This window comes from Harpia harpyja, chromosome 7 (assembly GCF_026419915.1).
Source record: "Harpia harpyja isolate bHarHar1 chromosome 7, bHarHar1 primary haplotype, whole genome shotgun sequence".
NCBI lineage: Eukaryota > Metazoa > Chordata > Aves > Accipitriformes > Accipitridae > Harpia > Harpia harpyja.
The window spans coordinates 36,983,529-37,004,203 of NC_068946.1; the positions used below are offsets into that span (position 1 = coordinate 36,983,529).

The 20,675-nt window shown below is 36.6% G+C and overlaps 1 protein-coding gene across 2 annotated transcripts in view; it reads left to right on the plus strand.

Moving 5' to 3' along the window:
* GRB14 (growth factor receptor bound protein 14) overlaps positions 1-15,453 on the plus strand; it is a 67,244-nt gene extending 51,791 nt beyond the window's left edge. For both annotated transcript variants that reach the window (XM_052793307.1, XM_052793308.1), the window contains 9 exons: positions 1,894-2,031; positions 3,114-3,224; positions 3,416-3,511; positions 4,090-4,170; positions 6,436-6,552; positions 6,654-6,711; positions 6,803-6,890; positions 10,612-10,705; positions 14,822-15,453. In XM_052793307.1, the coding sequence (XP_052649267.1) occupies positions 1,894-2,031; positions 3,114-3,224; positions 3,416-3,511; positions 4,090-4,170; positions 6,436-6,552; positions 6,654-6,711; positions 6,803-6,890; positions 10,612-10,705; positions 14,822-14,968 (930 nt within the window). In that variant the 3' untranslated portion in view covers positions 14,969-15,453. The remainder of the gene's footprint in view (positions 1-1,893; positions 2,032-3,113; positions 3,225-3,415; positions 3,512-4,089; positions 4,171-6,435; positions 6,553-6,653; positions 6,712-6,802; positions 6,891-10,611; positions 10,706-14,821) is intronic.
* The last annotated feature ends 5,222 nt before the right edge of the window (positions 15,454-20,675 follow it).

A 20,675-nucleotide genomic window follows, 5' to 3' on the forward strand; every position in this document is an offset into this window, starting at 1 on the left:
CAGGCCAACTCCCCCCAGTTGATATACTAGACGTGAGGTCACATGGTGTGGAATACCCCTTTGGGCAGTTTGGCTCAGCTGCCCTGGCTGTGTCCTCTCCGAACTTCTTGCGCCCCTTAGCTTTCTCACTGGTTGGGCATGAGAAGCTGAAAAATCCTTGACTTAGTCTAAACATTACTTAGGAACAACTAAAAACATCCATGTGTTATCAACATTATTCTCATACTGGATCCAAAACATAACACTATACCAGCTACTAGAAAGAAAATTAACTCTCTCCCAGCCAAAATCGGGGCAGGAGTTAAAATGCTTTTTCAATTCAGCATTTATATTCACCATCAGTGAACCTGTTAATACATGGCAAATGGGAAGATTAACAGGCTGGAACACGTACCAGGACCTACCCATCTGCTTCAATGTGGCTGAAATAGCTTAAACTGCATTTGCCCACAGCTGTGTACCAGCAGCACACGTAGATAGATGTACATAGTCTTATTGTAATTTAGCTATTCAGGTGAAAAGTGGTGAAGCTATTCATAATGCATTTCTAGTTGTGGGCTAGGACACTTCCCTATCAAATGAAGCCTGCCCATGTTACTGTATTCACACCAGCTGAATTGAATTAGCTCAGGTTGGTCTACAGGTGGTACAGTCATGCCTCTAACTGCAAGGTAGGAAAACAATAAAAGGGAATGAAACCTTGTGTGTCTTGGTTGGGCTGCATTATTTAGTGGCCAAAGAACTTGCTGTACTTCCAAAATCACATTCACTTCATCATTTTGCTGCAGTCTGGTACTGGCCAGTCTGTCTTTTGCCTGGTAATCAGTTGCTTCATGTCCTCAAAGCAGATTTTCTGGAAGTGCCAGTGGACAGGAGGAAAATGCAGCAATGAAAGCTGCAGATATCAACCAGAAAATCCTTTGTTCCCTGCTTCTGTATAAGCCTAGATAGTATTTATGATACTGCAGGCCAGCCTGGGGCAAGGTTCCTTGAAGAGCTTAGTGATAACATAGATTCCTTTGCACGATGGAAATTGAAGAATTCTAGGTTAGTATGTTTAGATGTGAGTCATACTGAGAAGTTTTATTGGAAGAAGAGTAATAAAAATGAATGCATTACATGGAATTAGAATAAAGTTAACATGGTTGCCAGCTTTTAGTGGGTACTTTTGCAGACTGAATGAAACTGTGTCCTTGGTCTTAGCAGGATAACAGCTGCGTTGCACTCTGACAATGTCTGGTTGAAATGGCTAAAGAGAAGCCATTGAATGTCTTGAGTGGAGGCAGGAGCTGTTTTGGTGACTGGCTCAGCCTCTTCTCTTTTTGGTTCAACTAAAGGTCCTAAAGCTCTTACTTAAGCAGCACTTCAGGTCCTGAGACCTTTGTTCCCTCCTTTTGAAAATGGTAATATCTGCCTGACCTGCATGGTTTTGTGATTCAGATTTTGTGATTTATTTGCTGAATTAACTTTAACTCAGGTCAGTTCCCTTATCTGGATTGTAACACAGGCGGGAAGGAGAGATGGCGCTTTTTTTTCCTTACATTGGTAGCATTGATTTGCAGTTTTATATAAATAGGGTCTGAGGCATGGGATCAGAACTTCTTAAACTGGTTTTGTTGCTGAAGTCAACATATTGCATAACTAATGCTCTCATTTCAAACCATATGTTCCATATAAATACGTAACTTGCTTAGCATACCTTGGAGTTGTGTAACATTCTACATGCCTTAAATCAGAGGCACTCTTAATGGGATTAGATGCAATCATAACTGAATTACTGTGGTGATAGTGGATTTAGGGGTTTATTCCCCTTAGTCCTGTCTGAGTATGTTAATGAAACAGAAAGATCGTTCCAGATGAAAAGAAAAATACATGTCTGATATTCTCTTTCAGATGTTCCTAAGCTCCAGCACATATCCTGAGATTCATGGTTATTTGCATGCAAAGGAGCAGGGAAAAAAATCGTGGAAAAAATTATACTTTCTTTTGAGAAGATCTGGCCTTTATTTTTCCACTAAAGGTACATCTAAGGTAAGGGAAGGAAAAAAAATTAAAAAAAAAGAGAGAGAACTATGCAGTTAGAACAAATGTGTATGTATTTATCATTTGTTGTAATAATAACCAAAATTTGAATTTCAACTTACAGTGATAAAAAGGAAGAAAAATATCTGTTTATTATAGATAAAATCTAGAGAGATACTGAGATATAGTATTGGGAAAGTTTTGTCTTAGAAACAGCAGTTTCTTTTTGCTTAAAAACTTTGCTTTGTTCTGGTTAATATATTTCCAATCACTTAACAGAGTACTCTTTTAAAATGAATTTTCAAATAGTAGTTAAAATTCTGAAGTGTAAGTAGATACTCTGAAAAGTGGACATAATGCTTCATTATCTAAAATAAACAAAAACCTACGTATAGAAGGATTTTACAGGAAGATTTTGAGAGTTCTCAAATTTTGTCACTGGACAGTTTTTTATTTTACTAATTCGACTGCTTGATGATAGTACTTTAAATGTGATTATGTTAAACAGGATACATTGGAGTTGAGACACCTTTTACATAAACCACTTGAAACAATGTTTTTTCTTTTTCTGAATTTTCTCTGTTAACTGCCAGAGTATTCATTGAGCTGGTTTTGTATCCTTCAGCAAATTTCTTTTGTTTGCTTCCTTGACTTAATTAACCTTAGAGGATGGAGATAATGGTTAGAAATAGTACTGGACAGTTATTATTACAGTATGTTGTTTTTCAGATTATGAAAGTATATTTTATTTTGATGTTTGAAATGCATACTGCTCTCAAAATGTGACTCCTGCTCATAATATTATTGTCGTTTGAATTTAGTGGATGTTTTGCCAGAAATGATATCACTTGTACTTTGGTTTTTCTTCCTCTCTGGAAGAATGAACTCTTTGACTAGTTTGAGGTGGTTTTTATCTGCCTTGTAAAATTAATGTTGAGTTGCCTCTTTCTAGATTTGATGAAGTCACAGTTAAAACTGCAGTATGGAAGACTGTATTTTGGAACAGGATAACTACTATACTCTGCTGAGTTTCTTATCTGGAGAGGCCGGCTAAAAATAGACTAACTGTATTACATTGCTCTTCTTTTTAGGAACCAAGGCATCTGCAGTTTTTCTGTGAATTCAGCAATAGTGATATGTACATGTCTTTGACAGGCAAAAAGATTTCTGGAGCACCAACAAACTATGGATTCTGCTTTAAGGTACAAGCTTATTATTCTGATACATATTAAAGCAAGCCACAGTTTATAGGTAAGCTTAAGTTTCTTTAAGGTTTTTGAAAACAATATTCAGCTGTCTGTTATAAAATAGGAGAATTAGTGGCTTTTATTTCAACAGGTATTATCTTCAAGATATGCATTAATGCTAAAAAAAATGTGCTGTGGCCTTCTAGCCTAACAAATCAGGAGGAACCAGAGACCTGAAACAGCTCTGTGCAGATGATGAACAAAGTAGGACCTGTTGGATGACAGCAATTAGGTTGCTTAAGGTAATTTTTCTGTGTGGAGTTAACTTCTTGCTTAAGTTTACTATCTGAAATTTCGATACTGTGTGGTAGAGAAGTAACATAATTCTAGGTTCCCATGTAATACCAATATTAATTTTGTACTCTGAAAGTTTATTTTTCTTCATCCCAACAAACAGAGACCAAATTACTGGAATCGTAGGGTATGGGATGGTGTCTTGAAGCCTCAGTCCTGCAAATACTTAATGTTAAGCATATGCTTATATGTAACCATGTTGAGTTCAGTGAGATTGTTTAGTGATGTTGAACAAAGTGACAAGAATACACAAGAAGGGAACTTTTAACATGTTTTTAAAATATGTCTGTGACAAAATAGGAATAGGTCAGTTGGTGTATTAAATGGGTAGTATTTAATGCAGAGTGTACATTTATAAAGGCAGCAGCAGCAATGATGATGATGTGCATTTCCTTATCCTAACAGCATTTGTCCCTGGTTTTTAATGGTAAAGAAAAGCATATGTTATCTTTTACATCTGGAACAAAAATTTACTTGGCTTAGGTTTATAATTTAAAATGCTAACCATGTTATTTTCTGGTTTTAGTATGGGATGCAGCTGTATCAGAATTACATGCAACCATATCAAGGTAGAAGTGGCTGCAGCCCTTTGAATATAACATCTATGGTATGTCCCATAGTAGCTCCATGAATAAATACATTGTTTCTGCCATCATGCTATTTTTAAGTAACTTGTGTCTGTTATACTACTGACCTGATCCTGCAAATCTTTGCATGTGTGAATGCTTGCTGAAATCTTTAGTGCTGTCAGGGTTGACTAGAGAGCTAATTAATTAATTTACTTACTTAATACAAATAGAGTCGTTCAGACCAGTTAACAGGCTTTTTCCCTTTGTCAAATCTCCAGTATTTTGGAAGCTCGTTGGCTTATTATTGCTGTCAAAAAGAATGGAAAGAGGATTTTGGAAACAGAGCAGCAGAACTATAAATGCATTAAAAAGCAAGCAAAGTGTTTAAAGTTACAGATGCTGTAAATGTCGAATTTTAAAGCTATAACAAATCCTTTCTGGTATATAGTAATACTTCTATTTCATTATTATTTTTTTAATATAAAATATTAAGTACTTGAGATGAATTTCAGCTGGTGTATTACTGACTGGATTTCAGAGGAACACCATAATTTGGCAGTACGGGGTTTTGGAGGAACAACAGCCTATATTAGATGCTGTGTCCATCTCCTCAGTCAGATAGTTGGGATTGGATCAGGTTGTCCTTTAATATCTTATGTTATCCCAGTTCTTTCCGAGTCATTTGATTTCAGTCTTTTTCATGGACGATTTATATCACTTTTGTGGTTTTTGTTGGCTATATTGGGTAAAAATTACTTGTTGCAGGGACTTGTGATGGTGATTTTTATGGTGGATTTTTTGAGCTTTTATTATAGTTCTTGCTGTTAAAATGCCTAAAGTATGCATTTGCTATTATAGATATTCACAAAAATAGTTTTCAGTGATATTGCTAATAAGCATGGCTTCAAAATTGTGCTTAATACACTGACTGTGTCTTTACTTTCTTTTATGTGAAGCTGTTACAATAGCTGGCTGCTGCTTTTATAACGGATCCGGGAGCCATTACTGATTCTCTGTCCTCTTACACTGTTGTGTGCCTTTTAGCTCATGTAGCTTCTAGCACAGGCAGAATCTATAACTAGTATTAAGCATGGCACTGTTTTTCTACTTGTGTATAATTCATGAATTAAACATCAAATTGGATAAACTTGGGAATTAAGTGCACAGGCTAATGAACATACTTCATAGGGGAACCACTTCCATGTTTCACATTCCTCAATAACTCACAACCATGTCAGCTACAAAGATTTCCCTTCACTTTCCTAGAGGCAAACATTTTCTCTTATTTTGCCCTTGGTTTTTTTACTTTTGTAAAGTTCTTTACAGGTTACAGTTACTCAGGCAGAACTTAGAGTACAGTGTCAAGAATTGCAGTGAACTACAGAATTGCTGTCTTCCATTTCTAGTTATATTCATGCTTGTAACCAAACAGGAACAAAACAGAGCTGCTTTGGTTTTGGACTGGGTAGCTTTGCTAACCCTACAGAAATCAGGGCTTCTTGTGTTCGAGATGTTACTTTAACTTAGTGAATGCTAGAATGTTCTTTTAATTATTTGATATTCCAGTGCCTGCCAACATTTGAGCTATTACAATCCCTATTAAACTTGATTTTGTAAACCTTGGTTTCTGAGAAGTATTTTCGTGAGTTTTAAGACTATTTTGTCACACTTCAATGCTTTTTATTCTATTTTTACAAACTTGATCTTCACTGGGAGGAAAAAACCCAAGCAATTTTATAACAGATCCTACAGTTACTGAGTCTGTGATAAGAGTTAGAAGGGATGTATTAAAATAGAAGTTAAATTCCATAGAAATGGCTGTCTTCAGTGCTTAAATCCAGTAAACTTTGAGTGAAAGTTTATATAGAAAATACATAAATTTGACATATTTCTAACAAAATATTTAAAATCTTTGTTAATTTGGTGGTTATGTATAAGAATTTTGTATTTACCTTTTTTCTGTTACTTGGATAGCTTAATAACAGTTTCCTGACTTGTTTTGACATGCAAAGGGCTAGTTATAGTTAAAAGTATAAATGGAATTTATGGTAAAGCGATGTATTTATCATTCATTGCGGTAATGCCAAAAGATGATGTATCCTTCCAGACTGTAAAATTGAGCTTTGCAGCAGCATACTGGAATTACAAATGCTCTCTAGGCTAAAATGAGTTTACCTCTGATGGGAAACACTGCAGATACTTGAAACACCACTTAAAAACCGTAATGTTTTCTCAGAACCTCACTTTTAAATGATGGATCTTTTAAAAAATGAACAAACTAAATTTAATTTTATTTGTTGCAGAGAAGCATTTCAGAAAATTCTTTAGTAGCAATGGATTTCTCAGGAGACAGAAGCAGAATTATAGAAAATCCAACAGAAGCCCTCTCAGTTGCAGTTGAAGAAGGATTAGCATGGCGGGTATAAACACCTTTGCTTTATCAGAATAGTATTTTCTAATTTGTTTTTTTTTTTTAAACAAAAAAGCTTTGAAATCATGTTTTTACTTTTCTCTCATACAGAGGAGAGGGTGTCTGCGACTCAACTCACATGGTAGTCCTATTGCCATGTCTAACATGGGTATGTGTGAGTTAATTCATTGCCAGAGAAATGCAATAGCTGGTTCTTCCAATAAAGGCAAAATGTTTTTTAAAGATCTTTATTTCTACAGCTATACACAGATCTCAGTCATGGTTTCATCATAAAATCTCTAGAGAAGAGGCTCAGAGACTTATTTTGCAGCATGGACTTGTAGATGGGTAAGTTAATTCTTTACATAACTCTTCCGAGACACGTTTCTAGTCAACAACTCCTATTTTCAGGTACTTCTTATTGGGGGGAGATGGACGAAGGAAGATTTTGCACTCACTTAATAGAAATAAAAATTATTTTATATAAGGATATCTGGGGATCAGTTGGTTTCTATTTTATATCTTTTGGAAGCAATAAAGTGGTGATCTAACACTTTGATTCTGTCACTGACAGATTACTTATGTCCGCTCAGAGCCAGGCACTTGAGCTCTGTATTTGCACAATATTCTCTGGGAACTGTCAACTTTGGCACCAGTGTCTTTTGTATCTCTTACTAGTGCTGAAAGAATGAAAGAAAGCCTGAAAACATTATTCTAAGGTGAACTGTGCAGGGACAGCCATTGAAAAAAGTATGCTTTTCCTCATTAAATGACTAAAAATTTTATTATCCCTTAATGGTATACAATAAACATTAGGATAAGACTTTTATTTTTCTCTCATTTAAATACTAATTTTAAAAAATGACAAAGCAAGTAGGTATTTTATGTTCAAATCCTCCTGTTTTTCATTTCTGTATTTTTATCCTTACTCCTGTATTAAATGTAAACTTGGGCCTCCTTCATTCATCGAGTAATTCCATAAAAGCTTAAGTTTCTCTGAGTCTGCTTCCAGTTAGGTACCTGTAACATCAGATTACTGGTTAAATTCCTTCAGTTTTAGATTAAGTATGCTGCAATATTGTTTTCTACATCTGCAGAAAGGGCTCTAGGGAAAAAAAAAAAACAATGGAAAGGGAGATAAAAATAGTCATACTGAACAAGGATGGCTAATTGGACTTCCCTTTTTGTATTTTTATTTTTTTAATTTTGGGGGTCCTGTTTTTAAGCCTGGCCAATCATCCTGAAACTGCTTCTGTATTCTGCATTCATTTTTGCATTTGTTACATGGGAGGGATGGGACATGGGGGTGAATCCAACATGTAGTTCTGAGTATTATGTCATTGTAGGGCTGATGAATCTTCCAGTCTATTTCAGTGAGTACACACACAAACTGTTAAATGAAACCCAGTAGATTTGGCAAGTAAAGAGGATTGGTGTTTGAGATGAGACAGTGAATACCTTGCTAACATCAGTGTTGTTCATGTTATATTCTTGGATCTACTCATAGGTACGCATTGTGGTTTTGGTGAGGATGATCCTCTTGCATTGACCGTCTAGAATTGACTAGAACATGCTAGTATGAGCGCTCATATGCTGTCAGATACATATTCAGGAGTTTAAATGAAGTCATGAATACATTACAGCATGTGACAGATGCTGTGCTTTTTGATGGGCTGAAAGAATGAATTATCACCAGAAATACAGAAGTTTTTCATGGGAATAGTAAGATTTTAGTTTCTGGGGTCGGGGGCAGAGAAAATAATCCATGTTGAGCCTTTTAAGGTGATCCAAAGCAGGGAGATCTCCTGCATATATGTCAGAGATTGTAGGACCTCTGTAACGCCGAATGTACCAACAAATACGCTGTTCATGATGGCTTATAGAAGGGACTATTATATAAAGGCTCTACAGTAGTCTCAGTATTTGGATAACCCAATAACAGAATTAGGGACAGCAACAATCTTAAGGTGTGCTATGAAGGAATAAAGTTTTTGGATCTATTGTTCTGGTGTCAAACCAACTTCTTTAAAGAAGTTTATGTAGCAATAATGTAGATTTCATACTTTGCCCCCTAAAGGATATTTGAAGACTTTTCAGTGATAAATGGTTGACAGGATTGCAAACTGACGGCATCTGATTGATGAATGGGATAATAGCATTACCGAAAGGCTCATGACAAAATGCAACTGGTAGTTCAGAGAATTCCTTGTAAGTTTATGAAGGAGCAGTTGTTTGGAGTCATCCAGCATGTCTAAAAAGCTCCCTTCCAACAAACATTTCTATGATTCTGTGAACTACAACCCCTTTCTTCATAATAAAGTTTTTAAAGGTTCTTTGACAACTAAAGTAGGTATATTGTGATAAGGTTAGAAAAGAGTAAAGATCTTTTTGTGTGAAGGAGGCCAAATGTTACTTATCTTTGCTGTTAAAACAAGGAAAAAAGTAAGAAAAGGGACTTTAAAAGAACTGATGAAAGGCAGTTCTAATCAACCTGTATTTTCTTTCCTATGCAATGTGATTACTTTGCATATTGTTTAATGTTGATCCCAGTATTTGGGTGTAGAGACCCCATTTTGGATATCTGCAAAGTAGCACATTCTTGTAGTGTCATTTTTCTGAAAAAAATAAAATGCCAGTCCTTAATGACGGACATGCAAAAGATTTCAGTTCATACAAAGGATCTGTCTAACTGTGCTCTGAAAAATTTAATTCATGTCCTGGAGAGGGTAAAAGGCCACTAGGTGGTGAGAGAGAGCTTATTAGGAGAGCCTGAGTCTATTGAGAAGTCTTGTTTGGTCTTGTATTTGCCGTGTGCTCTTACAAGCCGTATGGGGAGTTGGCAATTATCCCTCTTTAATAACTGAATTAGTATCAGAGCTCCGAATTAGACTGGATGGGGATTTTGGTAGAAATGTTAATGATTATGGACTCCAAATTTCTTAATTCCAGGTGTTTTCTTACTTTGTAAAAACAGAACTCTTTAAAAACTTTGAGGATGAAATTAGTAGTTTGGATCCATGCTGTTAGTCAGTGAAAATCCACTGGAAGCCTTTGTCTGCTTTCTTCTCCTGAAATCCTTTCTTTTTATGTAGTAGTTGTGCTGTCGTTCCTGGTATGTGGTTGGGCAAAAGTAGGTGGCCACTAGTGCTCGCTTGGTTGATGCCTGCAAGTCCATCTTGCCCATTTCTTTTGTGTCCTGAAAGAGGAGCATGCCTGCCAATGGCTGTCCCTCCATTTCCCTTCTTTGGTACAGTGGTTAGCTATATCTGTTCCAGGCCTGCACGGTACAAACAGTTCAGACTCTCTCCACTACAAAGCTGTGAATCAGGTACTTCCCTCTGTCTTCCAAACTGTTCTCTGCTGATATTCCAAACCCAGCGATTTAGTGAAAGCTGTCTCTTGCTGGTAACCATCCTTTGCCTGTATCAGATTATCCTACCAGAATTATGGTGAAATTATGTCTGTCCATAACCTGGCTGGAATGAGTTATCAGTGAACTAGTTGCAGTGACACTGTTGGCCATTGAGAGTGTTGTGATTTGAATAATGATGCCATAAAGTGAGCAGAGTGGGAATTTTGCGGATGTGCAGAAGTGAGTGTGCATTTATGAATATTGGCCGGATGTGAAAATCATTCTGGTATGTCTTGCATTACCTTTTCTGTAAACTTCCTGTTGAACTACCTTTTGAATTTTCCCTATAACACTTGTGATTTAGGTAACTATCAGAGTCCAAAGAAAGCTCTTGTTCAGAGCAGAAACTTTGAGGGTGCTTTTCTGTCTGAAGAGATGCATTGTAATTCTATGCAGCGTAAAAACTAACGCCTACAGTGTCATTCATTCTGAGAATGCATATTTTTCACATAATAGACAAGGTGAAGAAGAATTTAAGAAAAAGTATTTCCAGTTGTACATTTGTAAAGAAATACTGATTAAAAGCATAACTTACATAATTAATATTATTTTTGCTTTTCACTAATACTTACTGTAATGAATTTACAAGTTTTAACTGGAGGTTTACAAAAGGCTTTCCAGAGTGATCTAACCGTGAAAATTTTCAATCTCTTTTAGGGTATTCCTGGTACGTGATAGCCAAAGTAACCCCAAAACATTTGTGTTGTCATTGAGTCATGGATTAAAAATAAAGCATTTTCAAATTGTACCAGTAAGTAAATTTTTCAGTTTATATATACAATTGTAAAACAAAACAATTGAATAATTGTGATAGAATATTGATGGATTTTTTTTTCTTTTGCTGTTATATGGAAGATGTAAACATAATACTTGTGTCACTAAAAACAATTAGTATTCTTGACTAGAGTTGAACATTTTTAAGCTTTGCTGTTTGATTTGTTATAAAGGTTGACTAGTATTATGAAATCCTAAAAAGTGCTTTGAAAAAATAGACAAATCTATTTGAACTGGAATAGAAGCAACCCTGATGGCATGAAAATCATGTGCTAGTAAAGGTCATAGTGCCTTTTCATTTTTGAATATGTGCACAATTTCTTTTTAGTAAGCTGTTTAGGTGGACTGCCTATGACGTGTGTGTGTATATCTCACTGACTTATCTGTTCAGGATAGTTTCTCTCAGTATTTGGAGTCCAAACATTTTTGCTGACCTCTCTTCTTGATTCATGTTACTGTGGTATATTCATGTCCAAGTCTTCTTCAGGAGGACAATTTTAGCAAAAAAATTGATATCCTTATTTAGTCCAGCTACTTATAGGTAAGCTGAAATTTCCTAAATTGAAATCATATTTGCATCAGTTTTCATTGAAGATACTATCCAATTCTCCTGCCCAAATGGCCAGCTTTTCTCATCGCTTCCACTCTCTGCAGAGGTGGTTTATGCTGTTTTCTTTACAGGCTGCTTCTGTTGAGATGAGAAACACTTTAGCATTATGTGTTTTAGCCACAGATGCTTGACATAACCGAGCAAACCTATAGCTTTTTCTTTTCTCTTCAGAAGAACCTTTCTTCCAGAATACATAATACTCTAGCCTCCATGTTTTTTCCTACTGAAATTTCTAGGAGTTTCTGCTGTTTCTCAGTAGAAATGAGTGTAGTGGCATTTTTTTTGCTTCTGATCTGGTGATCCCCTATGATCATTCACCAAATTTCTGTATTCCTTACCTACGGCTTGTAGCTGATATCCTCCCCTAAAAAAGTTCCTGTAGAATAAAACTGAAGCATTATTTGGGAGGAGGAAAGGAGTGAATCAGTGTTAGTTAAAAGAATTGCCCAGGATTTTTGTTGTGTTTAGCTACAAACAGTGGAGGAGTCCTTCATCCAAAGGTGATAGTTATGCCCTGGATCCCATGCAAGTGTCAGCATATGCTCTGTGATCAGAATCCCAGGTGTAAGATCTCTGTAATTCTATTGACTGTGGTCGCTTCTAGTATTTACTTTGGGATAACTGTTGTGTGGTTTAGAAAACCTTTTGAACTCCGTACAAATACTGTATGATTCTACTTCGTTGGGATGTCATTTAACTCTCAAATTTAAGAGACCACTTTTTTCTTTCCCTATCAGGAAACAGACCCTCCCTTCTCTAAGAGCAGATGTAGCAGGAAGCTGCAGTTATCTTCAGTTTCCTCTGAGCTGGATGATTCTTCTCTTCCCTTCAAAAAAATTATCCAATCAATTCTAATGTTCTTCTGCAGATGTAAGCAGTGCATTTGAGGAATTAATCATATACATGCATGCTAAAACCTTGCTCTCCTGTGGTAGAGTCTTTGGTGGAACGAGGAAATCTTTGTTTTGACATGGATTGTCTACAGACTTGGGTCAATTTTTCCATGCTGATGATCTAGAAGACCTGTACCACTTCAATGCAAAACCTGTCTTACTTGAAGGAAAATTTTTTTGATTTTTTTTTAAAGTAGAGCAATTTATCATATGCTAGTTACCAGAAGAAATAAATGCGTAATGAGAACAACTTAATCCAGAGAGAGAATGTGAATACAGAAACTGTTAGTTCCCCAAACATAGGCATATTTCAATTCCTTTCTGTCATTTAGTTTACAGTCGCATTCAGTAGCCTCATGCCATTCTCGGTACCCTGACTTAACCGCGTGCTCTGGTTTTGCTAGAACAATACTCTTTTAAGGAGTTCAGAAAAGTATTTTTTGAGGAGGAAAAGGTTTTTCTTCCAGTTGTTGCTGATCTTCTAAATTAAGTTATCATTCTTTTAGAAACAAGGCATTTTGTGTTACTGCAGTAAGTTGGTGGCTTATTAGTTGGAGATCAAGGTTACCTTTTTGAACTTCAAATCCTACTGTTCTTCTAAACTCTTGCCTTTTTCCAGTCTTTGGGAAGAGGAGATAAACTTTCCTACTAAATGTAAATAAATAAATGGCATTTAGAAGGTCTTTTTACAAGTTAAAAATCATTCAGTCTCTAAATGAATTATTTTTCTCTTACATTTTAGGTTGCTTCAGGTTATACTGCATTTAAAAATGTCTCCTTTCAGACAGGGCGTGCAGCCTGCCAATTCAAGCTTCCCCCACATTAACAAGTGCATCATGTTAACATTGGTAACATGTGCAGCAGGTATTGCAGGTGGGTGGCAGGGAATTGATTGTAAAAAGTTCAAAAGAAAACCTTTGGGATACATTTGGGATCCCACACTGTGAAAATTGGAAAACTTTATAGCTTAAATGTATTTTTCAGCCTTACTACTCCGAGCTGATACAAGTTAACTTCAGTGTAGTCTATCCTGAAATTAGCTGTTCTGTAGTCCATGTGAAAGAAGAAGAATTGATATACACTTCTAGGACTGTCTTTTTCCAATAAATGTTCTCTCATAACAGCCTTCTTAGCTTTCAGAAAATGTTAAGTTCCTGGGCAACATAACTTCGATACAAGTTTTTACTTTGTTTTTACTTTAGAATTGGCATCTGTCTGGTGTTCACGTCAAGGTTTGGAATTAACTTGGAGGGGGAAAATAAGCTAAAAATGAAATCCTGGTCAACAGGCATCTGAACTGTCAACTCTTCCTTGTCTTCAGTGTGTTGGCAGGAAAATTGCATGCATAAGGAAAGGCCAATGGATGATAATCCATTTTCAGGTTCTTGACTGGAGCACAGGAATTTACACATGCACACATTGGTAATTCCTTAACTAGCAGTGTTTGACCTGGATTGACCAAAGTCTGAGAACAAAGAAATTACAAACTACTTCCAGATATGGTAGAAAGGGGTAGAATAACCAGGAATCATAAGCAGTTCAACAGCTGCTTCAGATGAGAATCTTAATTACAGGTAAGAGAGCTAATTATATCTTCTCCCTTCCCCTGTACTCAAGTAGCATAGTTGCATCTTTCTCTAGCACACCATCTGCTACTCTATGCTAGCCCTACTTCAGGATCTTCTGTTCACTACTCTCTCAAAATTCTGAAGTATCTTTTTTCCCTTTTCTTTTTAAAAATAGTTTAAATAGGTTCTTTTTCTCTCTATTTACATTAATACTAATTAGTCACTATTGCACTGAAGCTTCTTGATATTAGACATATCAGCAGTAGGGGATATAAATCAAGGAAGTACATAGTCAGCAGTGCAATACAAATTGTGCAAGAGCTAATGTTCAGTAACCGAGAATAGGGAAATACTGATTGTAAATTTTTAAGCGTCTAAAAGTCAAAAGTAATCTTTAAGGTATGTTTTGCAGTTTCTTCTTTCTCTCCTGTATCTATGTTCATACATGCATTTGGAGCTGCAGCAGTTCTTTGTCCTACAAGAAAGAACATATTACTATGTCAAGCATGTTACTTTTGTGATGGGCAGTTTCTTGTGTAGCACATACCATCCAGTACACCAAGGCACTAGTGTGTAGCCTCATTGCACCTTACAAAATAAGTGATACAAAATGTAGCAGTTACACAGAAAGTGAATGTTGAAATCTATGAGTAAGTTGAAACTTGGTTGTTTGCTGTCACTCTGTAAAAGCTCAGTGTTCATATTAACTCCAGCTATCATTCCAAAGCAAAGGCATAAAGTGGTATTGTTAGTGCAGAAAGAATATTCCTATACTTATTTAACTGTTCTTTCCTTTTAGGCATATACCCAACTTAAAGGGGAAGTTAAAGAATGCATTTTTTTTTTCTGTTGTTTATTTTTGATCTTGCTGTGAATGACGACTGTATTTTTCCTTCTCTCAGTAGTCACAAGATTATGAATATCTTGGTCTACAAGAAGATTTTTCAAACAAGTATTTCGATCAGGAAGAAATACCATAGCAAAAGAGGATTTTATTCTATCTTGTTTTTCCATTTTTACAGCTCGAAGATGATGGGAAGCTATTCTATACCCTTGATGATGGTCATACCAGATTTACTGATCTCATCCAGCTAGTGGAATTCTACCAACTTAATAAAGGAGTACTGCCTTGCAAGTTAAAACACTATTGTGCGCGAATTGCTCTTTAACCAAAGCATCTGTTGTTTCATCAGAGGGAAAGGAAGATACTAGAATACTTTTTCCCCTAAAGGCAATTTGTATAGTAAGAAGGGAAAAAGCATTACATTGTAAAAATTCTATGTTTAAGCTGCAAAAAAAAATTTATATTCTAGATAGATAAGAACTTTGCTTTGTGATTGTCACAGCAAAATTAACTTTATGGTTTTAAAAAAACATTCTTTCCTATGTAATTCTTTAGTGTTGTCTTGGACTTCTTTGGGTTTTTTTTTTCAACTGAAAAGAATTTTTAAAAAAATAATATTGTATAACTTCTAGAAAAATATAACTGAAGGGAAGATCTTTGTTCTTAGGTTTAAAATTAACTTTTTGTCTCTTCAAATGTCTCTTAATTTCTATTCATCACATAGAAGAATTAGCATTTACTGTGGTGAGGGTAAGAAGCTGAACTGCACATTTTATTTGTAAATAAAATGAATAAATATTTTGCACTATATTTTTGAATGCTACTTTGAGGATTATCATACAAAAAGTGAAAAATCATTAAAACTACTTAATAACTGATTGGTTGTATTGAGTTGTGCTATTACTGTTGTAGTATTTTAAAGGATTTTTTTTCTCTGATGACTAAATCTTCTTTATAGAGAGCTGGAGTGTCATGTGGCTGTGATATGTATAAACGTGCTTGAAGTATCATGTAGTACATAACGGGATTTAGTGTATACCTACAATCTCTAACACAGGGAGAGGGAGAGACCGACCTGTTAAGTGCTGTGGATTGTTGCAGAGTTGGGGAGGGAATCAACTTCAATTGCCCTTAAAAAATAAAGGTAATGTTATAATACTTATCGTATTTAAAATACTTACAAATAAAGGTGAATCCAGTGAACTTTACTCTTTGCTGAAAACCTGGTGAGAGTGTATTTGCAGTCAGTTCCTAGCTTATTTTATTATTTATCACCGAATAAAAATTTCAGTATAGCTACCGGTCAACCAGTCTTCAGAGATTACCAAACGTCTAACATTCCAGCTAAAAAGAACTGTTACGGTAGGCTGAATCAAATTTTGGACCTTAGCATTAAAAATACTTTCGGTATCTGTGTTTTGAAAGAGAGGTGATACTGCTGGATCCTTGAACAAAGACTCTAGTGGAATGGGGCTTGGATTGAAAGAGGTATCTCTGTCCTGATGCTTTGCTATCCAATAGGTTTGATACTGTTACAAGGGTTCAGGACCTGGCCGTGGGTATCTTTACTTGGGGTAAAGGCTGGAGTGCAAGGTAGTGCTTGGAAAGGGGCCATCACACCGAATCCAGCTCCTCCTCCCTGTGCTTGCTTTGATTCTCTGACTGTCAGACATACCAGCTGTTCTGCTGTAGGAGTTGGTGGGGAGAGAAGGTGGAGGAGGCCTGGGCAAGGGATGGAGTACGGTGGACCTGAGGCACAGCAGTGCCACTGTGTGTAGGCTGACAAGGTCATGTGGATGGAAGCATTAAAATAGTGTGGTCACTATAGCTTATGGTTTTGTTATTGTGTGTCTGTGGAAGGCAATCATGATAACATAATACTGTGATACTTAATTTACTGACTTGATCCACACATCACTGACCTTTTCCTCTGGTATGCAAATACAGTTTTTAAAGCTCATTAAAAAAGCAACTCTTCATAACGTGTACCAAAGATGCAACATATGTGGTGCCTAAGCTCATTACATTAGAAATGCCTTGTAAAACTCTTCACAGTCTAATAAGTTTAACTCTTAAAACTCGAATATAATTTCAAAAATGTAGTTTTAATTAAGACCTCTTCAGGTTTAGTTTAATAATGTGATTACTTCTCAGGCCTAGTATTATTTCAAAGATTGGTATAGAATAAGGAGAAACATTCTCCTCTGCATCCCTGGTTGTTTGATCATCTTCTGACAAACAAAATGAATTGTCTACTGTAGTCCATTTTAACCTGGACATGTGAAAGCTTTGCCATAATTTTTATTTGTATTTATGTATTTGCTAGCATGCTTGGTAGAGAAGCTAACTGCTTGGTGAGTGAGTACCTGTCACCTTTGGTCCTATCAGAAAAGAAAAGAGAATGTGGGGATTATGTCATGTGGTGGAGAGACACCAACCATCAAGAATCTTCGCCTGCTTTTTCAGGTTTTTTTCACGAGTGAAAAGGAAAAAAAAAAGCCAACATCAAACAACCCTAAGTAAAATGAAGTATCGCTTAAAGAGCCTGGTGTTTGGACATTTGAAAGTTTTTAACTGGCAAGTATTCAAAGCATTCTTACTCTGTAAAGTGTCACCTCCTGCACTTTGACAGCTCTCAATTAAAATCTAAACTGAAATCTTGCTGAGAATACAAAATCTTTTTTTTTTACAAATGTGCATACCTTTCTTGAACTTTGTGGTTGTTCGTGACTATGCCATAAAAACCAAACCAGTAAAACCAATAAAATCTAGTTTGGTGTTTAAATGACATAACAGGCTACCTCCTTATTTAGATATTAATGAATGAAGAAGCATGAAGGAGGTAGTCTTAATGTGTAAAAACAAAACCCAAACCAAACCCAAACCAAACCAATCAAAACTCTTTGATATCCCAGACTACTTTAAAACATGCTAAATGGTACAGGTGGTTGACACATGACTTGCAAGATCCTTGCTAGCAACCAGTATTTTCTTGTCAGAAAAATGACAAGGTTTTTTATGATGCCTCCCAGGATATGTCTGACCATGAAGTTCTTTGAGGGTGTAGGCAGTGCTGTTTAAACAGAATTTCAGTGTGTTAACTGTGGCTTCTAATTACGAATACTACAATTTGGTGCCCACCTTCACAAAGAAAATGGGCTAATCAGGAGTTGTTAACAGCTCAGGGACAAATCAGTACTATTTTGGGCAAGCCAGTCTTATCTGTCTCCAACGGTTTGCTTCTCTACAAAATGTGGACAACCTTATATTTACCTCACAGAGCATTTAAGGACTGATTTTTTTAAAAAATGATAATTGAAATTGGTATTGTTTGCAGAAGGCTTGTTTAATCATAAGTAAGTGATACGTTTTTACCTCTACTTTGGGGAGGTCAGAATCTACACTCTTAAACTTCTTGATGGAAAATCAGTGCCAAAGCACCTAGGTTTGAAGCAGGATATTTGAAAAACAGTTCATACTTTCTTCAGATTTAAAATTGTATACTTCTGTAAGTGTATCTGTGTTGTGCAGCACAGCGCAGTGCCAGGAAGGGAGAATGAAGCTTGCCATGCGGAGGTACCAGAAGCAGTGTAACTGTACAAGCCCAGCTTTCTATCTGGGGTAATTAGCCCTGCAGGGGTATGCTCTGCAAGATGTGAGCTAGTTCAGAGATTGCTCTAAAGCTCAGCGTTGTATTTGTTGGCATGCCCTTTGTGCCTTAGTTTCCAATCTTAAAATCTTCTTGGCTCAAAGGAGATTAAAAGTTAATTCACTGGTGTTTCATAATGCATATACATACATGGCCGGAATTAAGGTTACATGGGCAGCATTAAATGACATTTTTTAACTTCTGAGTGTTTTTACTTAACAATCTTATTAAGTCACTTAATGAATTTTTTGAAATGTACCAAGTCTTCAGTTCATCAAACTAAATGTTTTGAAAGAGAGCTTTAACCCATTAAATAAAAGAGGATTACATATGTAACTAACTACAAGTAGGATCTTTCAAGGGTAATTGAATTTCTGTCAAATGTTGTCTGTTACATCCTGGTTTAAGAATTGTAGCATTTTGTGCTTCCCTGGGGGTAGAATTATTCTGTAGTGTAGGTGGGTTTGGGGTGTCTCATTTTAAGACGCAAATCAGCTTATTTCAAGAGAATAGCCTTTTTTTGTTGTTACATTGTTTAGAAGCTACTCCTCTTCATCCAAATAGAAGCCACTCAGCCACCAATTAGGTTTAACTGTTTAAACCTATTTAATAGATGTAGCTTGCAAATCAGTCTAGCATTTGTCAGTAAGAAATGTTACATATAATTTTTGTTACCTTTATTACTTTGGTTTAGAAAAATACAAAGCAACTTAGAGCTTACATCAGCATTTCTGTTTGGTTAGTAAAACAATTATTTTTACTACTGTTCTGATATTTCAAACTACTATTCCTTAGCACTGTAATGCATTCCATTTCTAATTTCAACTTCATAGCTGAAGCTTTCACTGAAATCATCGAAGATGGGACATACCCCATTACTTGAATATACTTGCAAGCTTTCAAAGGTTAAACACTTATGGTCTATGCATAATCAATGTGTATGGTAGTGCAATTAATGTTAACTTTAATGAAATGCATGAATATTTAAAACTTAATGAATCTGGCTTTACAGTGCGCTTTACAGCCTGGTTCACATATGTGAACAGTATTGACTGTTGGCCTCTGGATGTCAGCAGTGTATCACAAAATTCCTGTAATCAACCGCTGTTTTCCTGCTTCCTCCCAGAAATATCTGTGACTTGTGGTCTCTGCACACCTCCAGAACACCCAGTGCTTTTTCCTCTTATAAATTATTCACTTACTCTGTACCAATTAGTTCTACCAGTTGCTAGGTTTGTTATCAAGTTAAGCTTCAAGACAAGAACCTGAACTCAATGAGTGATTAAAAATTTATTAGCAGAGATGATTAAATATGCAGATAGTCTGTGAAGCTTGTTCTTGAAACCATTATATTACCTTTTTAATACTAATGATTTGTATAATTAATTTTAAAAAAGCCTGAAAGTCTTTTAAAAAAAAATCAGAGTAGGACATAAAAGGGAAAAGATTAAATGCAGAGGAGGCAGTGAACCTGAGTATTAAAACAGCTCATTCACATGTATAGGCAATAAAGTCATTTCCTTACAGGAATAGTTTGTGTTTTTTTTCCCCTCTGCTAAGTTGATTATTTTATTAATCTTTTAAGCAATTTGGGAAAACTCTATCCACTAGTGAGTCATATTTTCAAAATAGAACTTTATGCGATTAATGCTGATAATACAGACGATTCCCCTAAACTTTATGGTTAAAAACTAAACCATACCACGATGCGTTGGTATTTATTAACCAACCTTTAAGCATATGCTGGATTTTAGCCATGCGAGTAACCCCAGCGTTTCCATGGGAACCGCTCAGGTACATCAATGCCACCAGGGAGCTGCTGGGCAGTGTGGCAAATGCCAGGTAAAGTTTCCAAAAGAGGGGCTGTCCGCCACACCAGTTTTTCGAGGGTGTGTGTGTGTGTGTGTGTGTGTGTGTGGCAGATTTGGGGCTGGGGGCAGGTGGGACCCTCCGGAGCCTCTGGGTGAGCGGGAGCAGCCGGGTGCTGTTGAACCTGCAGGGCTGGCCCTGGAGGGGAAGGGCTTGTCCTCCCCTCCCACGGGGGAAAGAAAATAGATGACTTTATTGCCCATTAAGGGGATAGCTAGAGCAGAGAGGCAGCCCTGGGGCCTGGCTTTTTGCTTTCCGCTTCCCTGGGAGAAGCGAACCCTCATGGCAGCCTAGGAGCAGCCTGGAGAGCAAAGGCAGCAGGCACCGGCTGTGGCACGGAAGCAGCCTACGCGGCTGGCGCTAGCCAACGCTGGCGGCGTGGCACAGCTTTCGGCATCTGCACGTGTGTGGGCACACGTGATGCGTTAGGTGTTTTGTAACGCCTCCGTGAGAGGGTACGGGAGGTGACAAGACCTGGCTACGCAGGGGAGGGTTGGGGTGAGCTTCGTCCTGC